We start from the raw sequence: 15,473 nt of genomic DNA, 5'->3' as shown, positions 1-15,473 counted from the left end.
AGGAAAGGAAAGGAAAGGAAAGGAAAGGAAAGGAAAGGAAAGGAAAGGAAAGGGAGAAAGAAATCTAATCACTGTTCTAGAGCAGAGGTTAGCCCAAATGCAGTTGACTGCTTGTTCCTGTAAGTCATTTTTTAATAGAAAGAACCACAATTGTTCATTTATGTGCTTTTTTTATGGAAGCTGCTTCACTACAACAGCACAGATAAATAATTAAAACTAGAAAGATGAAAATATTCACTCTCTGGCTCTGTACACAGGTTTATTGACCTCTATTCCAGAGCAATAAGATGTTATGAAAATTTTTAAAAATGGTCATTATATAGTAAATATATCTACTGTATTCAAAGACTCATTCAACATTACTTCATATTAAAAAAAATAAGATGTGAATTTTATCTTTTAGGAAAGATTTGACCTGTTTAAACACATCCAAGTTTTGTATACAGTAGTAATCTGATGCACTACAATTAGCAAAAGGGGGAGAGGAAGCAGTAAAAAGAAAATAGTTGTCTTCAGCTTTAGATTGAATAATTAAAAACATGTTCAGCAAGAAGTGAGCTACTCCAATGATTCTGTTAGCTTGACATCCCCCAGGCAGTGAGAGAGAGGCAGCAAGATACATAAACTAAATCACTAAAAGTAAACTCATCCCTTTAAAAAACCCCAATATCTCTCAGGATCACATGTTAATCTTAGATTTTAAAAACCACAAAACAAATTAACAAAACCAAGAAAACCACCCCAAACTCAAAGATCAAAACATAAAACACATAAGCCAAAAAATCACACTCCAATCTACTATTTGCATGAAGTTCACCAAGAAAGGACAAGAGGAATTCCAAATAAATTAAAAATTACTGGATAAACAAGGAAAAAATGAAGAGATGCTGATACATGAAAACTAATATTCTAGAATTTGAATTTCCATTAAATAAGACTGCTTCACACTGCAGGGAAGCTGGAGCTATATGGATGTCAGCAGCCAAGGTCCCCATAGTAAACATACCTGTGACACGGCTGTCTGGGCAGCTGGCTGCCCCATGCCCACACTGTTTACACTCATGGCCCCACTGGATGATGGGAACTGGTTTTGTGGCAGAAACTGGTTCTGAGTGGGTGCCTGGGCCATCATGTTGTTGGCGTGTGCACCCATCATGTTGGGGGGCTGAGGCATCCGGGAAGGAGAAATGGCCATCTATAAGATAATAATCATTCAGAGAGCTGTAATGCAGACGGTATGGAACACAGTTTTCCAGACAAACAAAGCAACCAGAGAACCAAGGGCTTACAGAGTGCAGAGCACATAGCTTCAGTCCTGGAGACTGCCACTAGGAACCCTCCTAGTTCACAGGCACTTTTCCTCGCCTTCTCAAGTAGTCTCTCAAATGAGCCAACTTCAAATTGTCCTACGAGCAGCAATCAATAGCATGCCAAGCTCAAACATGCCTTTTATTAGTTCAGTAAAATGTTTAGAGAGCAGCCTCAGGAGAGCAAGCTCAAGTCAACAGACACTGGCAATCTCTGTCTGGCCACCTATCTGAGGATGGCTGCCTGCTCACTTTCAGAGCACCTTCCTTCTTACAAAACCAGGTATTTCTATGAATGTTATTCCAATAAAAATAAGTAACAACCAAATAATCTTCAATGTCATAACAAAGATTTTAAAAGAGACAGAGATGTACAAAGTAAAGAATAACCCAAACTCCAAGGAACAGGTCCCACCATGTTCTCAAATGACACTTAGAATTCCCTACTCAGACAGCATTCCTAAAGAGACAAGGGTTGAGAGGAGGGGAGAAGCACTCACCCCTGGAACTGAGGCCATGCTGTTCATCTGGACAGAGTGGTTCATTGGGGAAGCTGCACGTGGACCCATGGGTGCTTGTGGCAACTGGACACTCCCCAAAGACATTGGGTTAAATGAATTCATCCCTGTAAACACACCCACAATGCACTCTCAAGAAAACAGAATTACAACTTTTCAAGTAAAGAAAATAGAACACATAGACAACATAAGACAACCAAGAAGAACTCACTCAGCTAACCAGAGAAGACAGTTAAGCAAGCGATTTCTCTACACTTAGGGAAAATGGCACACATGTGGCATGAGAGAGTGCGATGGTAGGGAGAGCTGGGCAGAACAGGAGATGAGAATAGAAGGCTAGGTAAAGGAACAAACAAGAGCTGATGTGCACAAAGCAAAAAAGCAGGTGAGGGGGCACCGCAAAGGAATCCATCTATGTAGGGAACATTTCCTGAATCCAGGGCCAGCATCTGAGTATAGCCTCACCTGACATCACTTGGAGCAGCTGGCTCCCATCTTCCCAGGATTTCAAGCTTCTTGGCTGGGTTTACATTTATTGTTAGAATCTACACTAAGACTAAAAGCACTGTTTCAATACTTTATAAGCACTTTTAGTGTTCAGGAAGTGCCCAAGGGCCAGCAGGTCTTATACCAAGGCTCTGTCAGTTTTCAGAAACTCCAAGCCACTGACAAAGACTTCATTAGGCAGCAAGTATCTCCAGACCACAGTGGCTAGTTCTTACTAATTTCCGACAAAATTCTGCAAATTGTGAGTTCTAAGTAAAGGTCAGCTCAAGAGATCTTCCACCAAACAATGGGATCTAAAAGAAACCTTGGAGGACTTTCTGTAGGCACTGCCTTGACACTGGTATAGCCATGACAGGATCAAGAACATCTGTGTCTTGTACACTATCTTCAGCAACTACCCCAAAAATGCCATCAAGGCCCATGAGGAATTCTAAAGGAGCCTATCATTAAAAAAAATAATAATAAAATAAAAAAATAAATTAAAAAATCCCTTCCTTGACAGAAATGAGAGAGAGAGAGAGAGAGAGAGAGAGAGAGAGAGAGAGAGAGAGAGAGAGAGAGAGAGAGAAAAAATGGTCGGTACGAAGAAACAACCTCTAAAAAAATCCACATTTCCAAAGATCTGGGTGTGCTGGTAGGGAGGCCAGTGGGTGCTCACCTAGAAAATGTCTTTCTCAGTAACCTTTAACCAGTGCCTCATGTGTGCTGGGCAAGTGCTCCACCACTGACCCACAACCTCAGCCCCCTTATTTATTTTTTAATTTTGACCAACAAGCTGTACCATCATATTCAAAGCATGCAGACCAAAGGCCAGAGCATCCCAAGACAGCACATAGAGCTTCCAATTTTCTAAGCTCTAATTTTTAACTTTTTGATCTGATTCACTTTCATATCTAGTGCATACAAATGGGTCCCTGATGATTCTATCCTATGTCTGTTTCAGTATGTAGTAAGATTGCCACAGCTTTAAACAACCTTTCTCCTCTTCCAAACTACTCTGAGAGTAGTTTGCCCTGTAAACACTGCAACAAAGCCTCTTCCTTTAGAATCCAGATAACGTCACCACCTCATTTCACAACCTAGAGAAATAAGAACTGAAAGGCTTGCAAATGACTCTGGGCTTTGAACTCCCAAAAAGAGACCACAGAATCCTCCTGACTTGAGAAAGAGCCTATAAGACTGTTTAGAAAGATGCAACTGTCTAAACCTGCTGGGGCTTTCTGCACACAGGCTCCCAGAGCCAACATCCACCAGCCCACCTTAAACCCCACACCCTGGAGTGGTCAGTGCACGTCCCTACCCGACCTGCTGCAAGTACCCACCATCCCAGGGCTGGCTCTCACATGCTCTCCTGGCATTCGGAACTGCCTCTTCCCCCATGTAAAATGCTTCTTTTTTGTACTATCCCTAAGAGTAATGTCTAACCCCCCCACCCATTCATTTAAAGAAAGTTCTAAATCCTATAAAATAAATGATCTTTATTTTATTTAGTTACTTTTATGTGAGGTTGAACCCAGTGCCTCATACATGCTAGGCAAGCACTTTTCCCTAGATCTCTAAATCCTACTTTTGATCTCTTTTGAGATCTTTGCTATAATTTCCAAACTTCCAACCACAACGAATTCACACTACCTGTAGAACTGAATTCTCATCAACAAAATGAATGGAAAGAGTAAGAAAAGGTTACAAAGACACTGACAGAGAAAACGGAAAAGAAAAAAAAAATGTGGCTACTAAAAGCTAAACTAAAATATGATATGCAACAAATAGTTAAATACCTTGAGAAACCTGCATGCGATTCAGGGGTAGGGGTCCATCTATAATGGCAAAAAAAGACAACTCTGGTTACTTAAAATAACCCTTGATTTAGGAGTCAGGAATTTTCTATGGAGGACTTCAAACATTAAGAGAAATAGTGAATGGGTCTCACAACACTTGCATTCGGATGCCAGGGCACCCTTTAAAGAGCCCTCCCCCAAGAGAAACTCAAACATCCCCACAGGCCACTGCCATACAATTTCTGAAGTGAAAGTTTTGGAGAACATAATTCCAGTCTTTGAAATATATCCCAGACACAGAAGAAAAGCCAAGTGAACAGGCTAAGGGCTGGTGGGAGGAAATGCAGTCCTTACTTGGAGGTCTCACAGACTGGGCCGGTGGGATCACAGGGGGTTGAGCCCCAGGGGTGGGTAAAGCCGGCTGGTTACCCAAGATGCCTTGTTTATGTAAACGCGATCTCCGTTTTTCCTCGAGTTCTTTTTGTATCTTATAGATTTTCTCTGCTAATAAGTGATAGTATTCATCCTAAAAAGCAGTAACATTCAATATTAAGCATAAAAATAAATAAACAATCTATTTTGTTTTGGTGCAGGGATCAAACTCAGGGTCTTGTATATGCTGAACAAGTACCACAGAGCTACACCTCAACCCAAAATTGGTGTGTTCAGGGGTGGTGGAGGGGGTACTGAGGATATAACCCAGGGGCACTTTACCACTAAGCTATATCACCAGCCCTTTTTATTTTTTGAGACAGGGTCTCCCTAAGTTGATTAGGGCCTTGCTAAACTACAGAGGTTGACATCGAACTTGCAATCCTCCTGCCTGAACCTCCTGAGTTGCTGGGATTACAGGCATGCACCACCATACTCAGTTCCCAGCCAAATTTTTAAAGTATATTGACAAAGATAACTGTTCAACATGTCTGATAAATCACAGGGCCAAATTTTTTCTGAATTTCTAGTGATTTTATTGGACTTATCAAACAGGTCACTGCCATACAATTTCTGAAGTGAAAGCTTTTGGAGAACATAATTCCAGTCTTTGAAATATATCCCAGACACAGAAGAAAATGTTGTTATATGTCATTGTACAATGGAGCCTCCACTTGGGTATTCACTGACTCAGGCAATAATATGACACAAGCATTATAAAGAATATCGACTATGAAAAGTATGTACAAGGGATATTCTGTGATTGCACCCACCCCTTGAACCCCTGTAGATACCGCTTGCAGTTAACAAGAGTGTCATGCAGGAATCTCTTATCTGGATCTTCAAGGCGCAGGGTCCCCACACAAGTTCCCTCACAATAACCAGACAGATGTAGCTCTCCCCACCGAAGGTGTTATGCAGGCATGGCTACTACCTGGTGACCTACCCTGCTGTTAGCAGACTCATACATGTCTCCCTCCACTTTCTTGGCATAGGCAACCAGGTTCTCCATGCGACGATCCTTCAGAGCTGCAGGGTCAGGGGTTGGGAAGATGGCTTGGACACTGAAAGAATAATACACTCTATCAACATCCTACTTTTTTTTTTTTCCTTCCTGATGGTACTAGGGATGTAACCCAGGAGTGCTCTCCCACTGAGTCAATTTTTTCCCCCACTGAGTCATTTAAAAAAAAAAATTTTTTTTTTAGTTGTAGACAGATACAATACCTTTATTTATTTATCTTTATGTGGTGCTAAGGATAGAACCCAGTGCCTCATGTGTGTTGGGCAAGTGCTCCACCATTGACCCACAACCTCAGCCCCCTTATTTATTTTTTAATTTTGACATAGAGTCTTGCTAAATTGCCAAGGTTGGCTTCAAATTTGCAATCCTCCTGTCTCAGCCTCCTGAGTCACTGGGATTACATGCATGTGCCACCATGCATGCCCATCCTCAACCTACTTTCAGGGTCATCACATGAAAACTACAAAACCAGGATGGGCTACCTGTGAGGGTGACACAGTGCTGAGAAACACCCCAAACTCTCACCTCACACATGAACATGGGAAATAATCCTGACCTTCAACTTACCTACATGTCAAACACACCACTATTTTGCTGCACCAAATATGTACAGAGTCATTTCAAGAATAACATGATTTCAAGTCAGTCCCAAATAACTAAAGGCCAATGCTCTCTCTGATATGTGGATGCTAAATTCACAGTAAGGTGGGGGTGGGAATAGAGGTATTTTGGACCAGACACAGGGGAGGGGGCATAGGGGTAGGAATGATAGTTGAATGAATCAGACATCATTACCCTACGTGCATAAATGATTACATAACCTGTGTAACTCTACATCATGTACAACTAGAAGAATGAGAAGTTATAGTCCATTTATGCATGATATGCCAGAATGCATTCTACTATCATGTATAAATCATTAGAACAAATAAAAAACATATTAAAGAACAACATGATTTCAAATTCCCAAGCTTTAACACCTATTTATTACAAAAAAACATGATCAAAATAAGAGAGGAAAAACATTAACTTCACCTTCAACTTAACTAGCTTTAAGATAGTGGATGACCATGCTGTCTATACTCAGCAGGTCCAAATTCCCCCCAATTCTCAGGGGTCCTTTTTTTTTTTGGTACTGGGGATTAAACTCAAGGGCACATTACCACTGAGATAAGTCCCTCCTCTTTTTATTTGAAACAGGGTCTCTCTAATTTGCTTATTAAGGCCTTGCTAAGTTGCTGAGGCTGGCCTTGAACCTGTGATTCTCCTGCCTCAGCATCCCAAATCGCTAGGATTACGTGTGTGCCATTCCACCCAGCTATAAGTTTAATTTGAGCCACAAAAAAGGTGAAGCTCTTGAGCTAATCCTCAGAGCTCAGAGGTAAGGAAGCCATGCTATAGTTCTTGCCCCTCTGCTATCTGATGCTTCTGCTCACTGGGGACCAAAGATCTGTGAAACCCAGCATGCCCAAGGAAGCCTGGGTAGGGGGTGGCTTTTTAAAACAAGCATGTGATCCTTCTATAGTTCTGTCTCCTGAGACCAATGGGAAAATAAGAAATAAAAGCAGACATCTATGAAACTGCAAAATTACAATGTTGCCTTCAGTCACAAAATGTAAATGGGGTGTTCATGGCAGGGGTGTACGGATGGATACATACAGTTTATGCACTAGATGGCTCCGAAGGTCCTGAGTGACATGTTCATGCCAGCCTTTCCGAACTCCAGTGCTGGAAGGAGGTGCTGCTGCAGGTATCGTGCTGAGGTTTCCGATGTTGCCAGAGTTTGAGCCATCATTCATCAGTGGGCTAAGGAGGACACACATCCAGCTATTCAAGAGACTCAAAGGCTTTCCATCTCAGCAAAATATAACTTTAAAGTTAGGAGAAGCAAGGAATGTATAAACAAAACTCAATTTATGCATAATTGATTCTGTTCCACATTTATAAATTTAAAGGGAGAGAAAAATGCCATTCACCCCCCACCACCCCATTAAACAATCTTCCTCTCTACCACATGCTGAGAAAGGCCACAGAGTTGTGTGTGAGCCCTGCTCACTCTCGTGCCCATCTGTCCTTCAGATTAAGAGCTAACCGAAACCTGGGTCTTACTTGGTGGCCCCCAGGGAAGCTGGAAGAGCAGATTCTGAAAGCAAATTTGGTGGCTGCTGATCTGTTGTTATTCCTCCTGCTGGAATGTTCATTGGGTTATTTCCTTTAAAGACAAAGAGAAAAAAAGTCAATTAACTTCTAGATTATAACATACATTTCTAAGTTCTAAAAACAAACAAGTCACCACATCAACAAGTGATTCACACAAGTCACAGTAACAAATATAATGACAGGAACGCTGGGAGCTATATTTTCAGTAATGGTGAGCAACTCCTACAAATTCTATTATTTTCTCACTCTGTAACCAAAATAAGACACATTCAGGAGGCTGGATGTTGTTCTAAGTGCACTCTATGGCTGTAGGGAAAAACTATAAATGGCCCATTTGCAGACTCCAACTTTGATGTTTTATTAATGTTATACCCTAGACAATTAAGATAACTCAGTCATATCTTTGGGTCATTTTCTTTTGGGGGAATTATCAGAAAATAAAATCACAAATTAAATATAGGAGAAAAATATAGAAGGCCAATTTAGCTTCAGTCTTCACATGAAAGTAAGAAAAAGTTGAAATTTGAAGAGCGGTTAATAAAATTGTCAAAAATTACACTATTTGCAGGAGTGGGATCAGAAGAGAACTTGGGTTGTTCTTGAGTCTTTTATCTAGTCTCCAGGCCAGTATTATATTTGATAGTCATTAAGGAAGCTGTTTTCCAAAATGCAACATAGGAGATGATTTTAACTGGTCATGTGGAGAATCATTTTTTGAGTCTCAAAACTCTTGTTCTGGGGCTGCGGATGTGGCTCAAGCGGTAGCACGCTCGCCTGGCATGCACGGGGCGCTGGGTTCGATCTCAGCACCACATAAAAATAAAATAAAGATGCTGTGTCCACCGAAAACAAACAAACAAATAAATAAAAACTCTTGTTCTGCTGGGAAGAGGCTAGCCCAACTGCCTGCCTTCCCAGGCAGCACTGCTCATGTAGCCTAAGCCTGAGATTAAAAGCACTGTGGTCATTTGGAGAAAAACAATAAGGAAACAATATGCAGAAATGGTAAAAACTGTGGAGATGTGTGAGCAAGATACTGAAGGCTGGCAACTCATAGGCTGGAGTGACAAGAAGCTGGTAACAGGAGATCCAGTCAGAAGTTTGACGGTAGAGTAGAATTTCTGAGACGCCTGTTGTTGACCAGTCCAAGTATAGATTGGTTAATTCCAGAGGTGGGTGAACCATGGTTAAGATGTGCCAGGAAGTGTCCATAGTAAGTTAATATCCACCTAAGTGATATAACTGTAAGTATGATTTGTGGGATTTTTGCATCCTGAGCCACAAGGCACACCCTTTATGAAAACTATTCAGGCAGAAGCAGCACAGCAAGCAGCAAAGCATTGCTTCACTTGAAAATGGTGTTCTTTTTACAAGCATGGTACACCTTCCTTACATCAGATACCTTAGCTTTTTCTTAGAAGTTTGTTATTTCAACTATTGAATCTGAAGTAAAAACAAGAACTAAAAAGCCTTGGGTTCTAATAACAGTTATCATCCATTCACTGCATTTAAATAAAGGAAGGTCTTGAGCTCCTTCACATACCCAGGGGGTTGAGAGTCCTCATCTGCTGGTGGGCTGGAGGCTGTGCTGGTTGCTGGCCAGGAACCTGAGGCTGCAGCTGCGTCTGAGGCTGGTTCATGTAGGGGAGTCCAAGAGCAGCATAGGCCCGCTGCATGGAGCTGGGGTCTATGGGATTTGGGTTACTTAAAGAAGTGGCATTTTGTTGCCCTGTGCCAACAGAACCAATTGTGTTTTGAATTCCACTAGCTGGAGACCCCAGGATGGCTAGAACAACAAACAGACAGGCAAAAAAGGTAAATAAAAGGGAGAAGCCCACATGGTATTTAAAAACTAATGAGAAGCAAATAAAATCTTACCAAAAGACTATACATACATGTCATAAAGTGTTAAAACAAGGCTATTGAAAAAGGAGCTGTGCTGAAAGTAAGAATCCTGTTCTATTCAGCTATTCTGGCAGTAGCTGAAGAATAAAAAGCTAAAGAAAATTTATGCTTCTATCTCAGAAAGCAACAGACCATAAAAATTGCAGAGATAACTTAATAAATATTAGCAGGAGGGAGTGCAGCTCAGTAGTAGAGCTCTTGTGTAAAATGCACAAGACCCTGGGTTCAATTTCCAGCACTGCCCACCCCAGTATTAAAATCTGGTAATTCCTAATACGAAGATTCAAGAAAGTGGCCAAGTGTGTGACAGGCAAAATTCCACAGGGATTGGCAGCCATCACTGAGACAACAAAGGAGTCTTCTTGTTGCCCCCACCCCACATCCCTCATTGCTTCCATGCACTGGTACAGAGAGATTAGCAGAGGTAACATCTGGTACTTTCCAAATAACAAAATTACAATTTCTCTAAACTTACTCATACAATGACAAAACTAACAATAAGCCTTTCCTGTGGGAATTGTGCAGAGAGCACAATGCTGGGCTCTCTACCTATTTGAAACTATTCAAGAACTACTGCTCCCCGCAAAACAACCCAATCAATAAAGGGGCTAAGGAGCTAAAAAGACACTTCTCAGAAGAAATGCATTCAATCAACAAATATATGAAAATAGGTTCAACATCTCTAGTAATTAGAGAAATGCAAATCAAAACAACTCTAAGATTTCATCTCTTGCCATTCAGAATGGCAGTTATCAAGAATACAGACAACAATAAATGTTGGCGAGGGTATGGGGGGAAAGGCACACTCATACATTGCTGGTGGGACCACAAATTGGTGCAACCAAACTGGAAAGCAGTATAGAGATTCCTCAGAAAATTTGGAATGGAACTACCATTCCACCCAGTTATCCCACTTCCTGGTCTATACCCAAAGGACTTAAAATCAGCATACTATAGTAACACAGTCACATCAATGTTTATAGCAAGTCAATTCACAATAGCTAAACTGTAGAAGCAATCCAGAAACCCTTCAATAGAAGAATGGATAAAGAAACTGTAGAATATTACTCAGCATTAAAAGAGAATAAAATTATGGCATCTGCAGGTAAATGGGTAGCATTGGAGAATATCATGCTAAGCAAAGTAAGCCCCTAAAGGCTGAATGTTTTCTCTGGTAAGTGGATGCTGATCCATAATGGAGGGGGGGGCATGGGAAAAATGGAGAAACTTTGATGGGGCCAAGGGGAGGGAGAGGTGGGAAGGGGGAGTGGGAAGGGGAAATGGGGGCAGGAAAGATGGTGTAATGAGATGGACATCATTACCCTAGGTGCATGTAAGACTGCACATATGGTGCGATGCTACATCATATACAACTAGAGAAATGAAAAGTTGTGCTGCAATTGTGTACAATGAATCAAAATACATTCTTGTGTTATATACATCTAATTAAAATAATTAAATAAATTAATAATAATAATAAAAAGAATTATTGCCCTTGACAGACTTAACTGATGTGGCTGAAATTAAGGAATGGAATGAGCCCTAAAGATTCTGTTCTGGTTTTCATTTATCCAGGTACCACCTCAGTACCCCCTGATTTTCAGGACCTGGATCTGTCTCACCACCAGTCCCACGAGTGCCAGGTAGATCAGTTGCCCCACTTAGTGGATTAGCCCCAAGGGACTAAAGGAAAAGCCAATGTCAAAATAAGGAACTCTGGTGGCCGGAGTTGTGGCTCAGCGATAGAGCGCTTGCCTAGCATGTGCGAGGCCCTGGGTTGGATCCTTGGCACCACATAAAAATAAATAAAATAAAGGTATTGTGTCCAACTATAACTAAAAAATAAATATTAAAAAAAAGCAACAACAAGGAACTCCACTCCAAAAGGCTTTCAAATTAACCGAGAGACGACCATAAACTTTGATTTCCTTGGTCACTGGAGGTTCAATTCCATCTATCCATCCACCCATCTATCCATCTGTCCATCCCAATGTCCTCATTTGGTGAGTATTTACCACATGACAGAAGTTTTATGTCATACTATTTACTGTTAACTCTTTTATTTTTTACTTTTGGAGGTACTGGGGATCAAACCCAGGGCCTTATATAGGCTGAGCAAGCAATCTACCACTGAGCTACAACCCCAACCCCCAAAGTCCTATTTGTTGTAACTCTGGAACTTCAAAGCCATGTTAAAAATAACAGCTTAGCCTGGTGAGATGGCACATACCCATAATCCAGTGACTGGGGAACACCAGTTCAAGGCCAGTGATGGCAACTTAGCCAAGACCCTGCCTCAAAATAAAAAATAGAAAGGATTGGGATGTAGCTCAGTTGTAGAGTGCCCCTGGATTCAATTCTCCAGTCACACCCTGCCCACCCACCCCCACCACAGCAGCTTACAAAATTAATACAACTACATAATTTTTTGACATCGTAAAACACTATCACAAAATCTTTCTTTCAAATTCAAACCACTAATGTATAAGCACTATTCTATTCTGTCATTCAACTACCAGTGCAAGTATAAACACTTATCAGAGCAACTTAATTAAATCAAAACGTGTGTTAAAAAATAAAAAAATAAAATCTAGGTAATTACCCATTCCATACTATTAACTTTTCTAATAAGGATAGTCAGATCTCAAACTCATTAATGTTCATTAGACACAATTATACACACCAAGCACCTTATTATTATAAAAGAGAATCAATTCCCAAGATGCACCTTGCCAAGTGTGTAGGTGAAATAGTCATATACCTTTAGAAGTATTTTGTCCAACAGCTAGTACTCCTGGAAACTTTAAGCACGTGTCCATCATGCTTCTGAAACTGATGTGCTAATTTTTTAGGAGGGTGGTGGTGGGGTATTAAAGATTAATCTGGGGACCCACTATATGCTGAGCTAGATCCCCAGTTGTATTTTATTTATTTATTTGATTTTTTGGAGACAGGATCTCACTAAATTGCCCAGACTGACCATTATCTGTGATGATGCTCCTATCTCAAGCTTTCTGAGTAGCTGAGATTACAGGTGTATACCTCTGCACCCAGCTCTTGCTGAACCTTAAAAAGAACTATGATATAAAAAAAGAAAGTAGTAATGGTTGGCTGGTTTACTCTGGAGGCGGGAGGGTTCTGGGGATAGAACCTAGGGCCTCATGCATGCTAAGCCCACTTCCATGCCCCAATCCAGAGTAGTTCACTATCACCTTATGGTGTAACAGAACAGATGCAGACTGCATTCATATACAGAGTGGTGAATTGTGGCCAGGAATGTGAAGAAACAAAGTTATCTATGTAGCCTTCTACTTCTGGGTGATGATACCATAGCTCTGCTTAGAGGGATTCCATCCTACTATATTCCTCTTTCATTCACACTTTCCCAAATGACATCCATTTAGCTCAACTAAGGGTGAAACACCATTCTTAAGCCTAAGGCCACCTGTCAGGCCATCAGTGACTCATTTACAAAAGGCCACCCCAGGGAAGCTGCTGACATGGTCACTGTATTTTGTGTTTGTATTATAAGCATTTATTTCCTAAATGTCAATGTTACCGTATTTTTTGAAAGAAAATATATCTATCAGAAGATAGGCACACATTTGGAACTTAGCATTTCTAACAATTCAGAGCAAGGAAAAGAAATTACACAGGCCTCTGGGGCTGGGGTTGTGGCTCAGTGGCAGAGGGCTTGCCTAGCATGCATGAGGCACTGAGTTCAATCCCTGGCACCACATAAAAATAAACAAAATAAAGGTATTGTGTCCACCTACAACTAAAAATATATTAAAAAAAGAAAAGGAAAGAAATTATAAAAGACCCTGACATTATGGCCCCAACATGTGACCCAAATGATGCTACTGGATAAAAAGGCACACACAACTTTAGGGTAAGGGACATGGGGCTTCCTGTGGGGTGATGGCTGATTGTCAGGGGAGTCATGTAAAACATCAACTGTTTTGCAACGCAGGATGCCACCAGAATCTGTGAACGTTTTCCTAAGCCTTCTCTAAATTCCTATGGGGCCCACTAGGCCTCTGCTTAAGGCACTTTTACGTGTGTTCACTCACTCACTCAAGCACAAAACAGACTCAGGAGCATATTCTACCAGGCTCCCAAGTACAGGTTAAGCACCAAGTCTCTGCACTGTCTGAGCTTAGAATCTGCTGGGAGAAACAACAGAGTAATCCAATCACCACACAACTCAAGTCAAACTGAAGCTTACAACAATACTTGAGCCAAAAAAAAAAAAAAAACCAAACAAACAAACAAAAAAAAACATGTTCATATCATCGTCCCTGGACATCCCTGAAAGGTGGGAACCCATGTGAGACTCAAGCTTATTCTTCACCTGCCACATGGAACCCTATGAAATGCCATGTAGACTCCAGGGGATTGACAGCCCATATAATGCAGTGAGTAGCCATACCCATGCTGTCCTGCACACAGCATGCTGGGACTGAATAAGAATGGATGGAGTGCTACAGAGAACAACGCATCTATCTGTATCTCTAAGAATGAGGTGTTCTATAGTCATCAATTTTTCATGTTTGGAAAATCTTGGTCTTTTTGTCATTTTTACATCTTTTTTTTTTCCTTTCTAGAGCTTAATGCCACATCACAAGCCATGGTGTTCCAAAATTTCTCTGTGTGCTGAGGATATCCTTTTGTGCATGAAGGCTGATCAGTGTCAGCCCGTAGCCCCCCTCAGGAGGAGGGTTGGATACATGAGAGAAAATCAGGTCGGCTGCACTTGAACTCCATTCCAGGGCACTCTCAGGATCTAAGTGCTAGTTCACCTCTCCCTGAGCCACTCAGAGAAAGTCAGAAAGAAAAGCAGCACATGTTCCCCAAGCAGCAGGAGCCCAAGGAAGATGATGGAGAAGACTTAAGAATGAATATTTGGGGTTCTCCCTGGCATATCTTATAGTGTACCTGAATTCACACACTGTATTTGCTTCCTTAAAGAGACCTCCAACATCCTGCATCGCCACACTCCTTCTGTTGTAGCTAAAGTAGAGACCCAATGGCTTATGAAACAAAAGGCCAAATTTACCATCATTCTTCATGTCAGGATAAGGCAGTCTTTTCCCATTGAGCACACTAAGAGGTTCCCTAAATAGCATATGAAGCTTACTAGAAACATTCAGCAAACTAGTCCCTGATCATTTTTAATAAAACTGAACTTGATGTAGAAATTCAATGAAAATTACCACAAATTAAATTTCAAAGCTTTGTCAGGATGATGGAAGATATGTCACTAAGCAGACAAGGAAACTTCTCTATTTGTCTCTTAGATTTCTATAGGAAAAGTGGTGCTAGAATTTATTCAGACTTGCAGATCTCTGCCAAATTTGCAGGAATCACCACAATGCCTTTGTGAGTCCTGTGTAGGCCAGCACTTACCTGTGACACAGCTTCTCTCTGTGCATAAGACAGAACACCAGAACCAAGAACAATGCTCAAGTGTTCAGGTATCACCCAATTGTTCAGACCTGTCCTCACCACTGACACTATATCATATCTCAACAGAAGCCAAGAGACGCAGAAGAAATGATTCCACATAACCCAAAAGGCCAAGAAGCAGTCATTCTGATGAAATCTTTCAACAGAATCTGATGCTGAAGCCAGGGACAACAAAACCACTGCTCTTGCTATAGTCATACAGTCCCAATTTCTGGTACCTCCATCTCCACCACAGTCTGTTAAACAGGTGTCTAGAGACTATGAAGGGCTCAAGTGAAGCAAAGGGCCTGGCCAGCACCCAAGTAAGGCACTGGATGAGGGCAAGTTTTGAGGAGGAAGATTTTGACTCAATGTTAGCAAAGGAAGGCATCTC

General features: G+C 41.2%; 1 protein-coding gene across 3 annotated transcripts in view; it reads right to left on the bottom strand.

The window, feature by feature from the left end:
* The window catches only part of Crebbp (CREB binding lysine acetyltransferase), a 133,071-nt gene that overhangs the window by 39,243 nt on the left and 78,355 nt on the right, over positions 1 to 15,473 (bottom strand). For 2 of the 3 annotated variants that reach the window (XM_077802982.1, XM_026385650.2), the window contains 8 exons: positions 9,270 to 9,512; positions 7,676 to 7,778; positions 7,226 to 7,372; positions 5,489 to 5,606; positions 4,465 to 4,636; positions 4,111 to 4,149; positions 1,808 to 1,932; positions 1,007 to 1,195 (listed from right to left, as the gene is read on the bottom strand). In XM_077802982.1, the coding sequence (XP_077659108.1) occupies positions 1,007 to 1,195; positions 1,808 to 1,932; positions 4,111 to 4,149; positions 4,465 to 4,636; positions 5,489 to 5,606; positions 7,226 to 7,372; positions 7,676 to 7,778; positions 9,270 to 9,512 (1,136 nt within the window). The remainder of the gene's footprint in view (positions 1 to 1,006; positions 1,196 to 1,807; positions 1,933 to 4,110; positions 4,150 to 4,464; positions 4,637 to 5,488; positions 5,607 to 7,225; positions 7,373 to 7,675; positions 7,779 to 9,269; positions 9,513 to 15,473) is intronic. The other variant, XM_026385651.2, reaches the window with a different exon arrangement.

This window comes from Urocitellus parryii, chromosome 9 (assembly GCF_045843805.1).
Source record: "Urocitellus parryii isolate mUroPar1 chromosome 9, mUroPar1.hap1, whole genome shotgun sequence".
NCBI lineage: Eukaryota > Metazoa > Chordata > Mammalia > Rodentia > Sciuridae > Urocitellus > Urocitellus parryii.
Note: the sequence above shows the minus strand (reverse complement) of the source record. Positions and strands in the feature narration are given on the sequence as shown.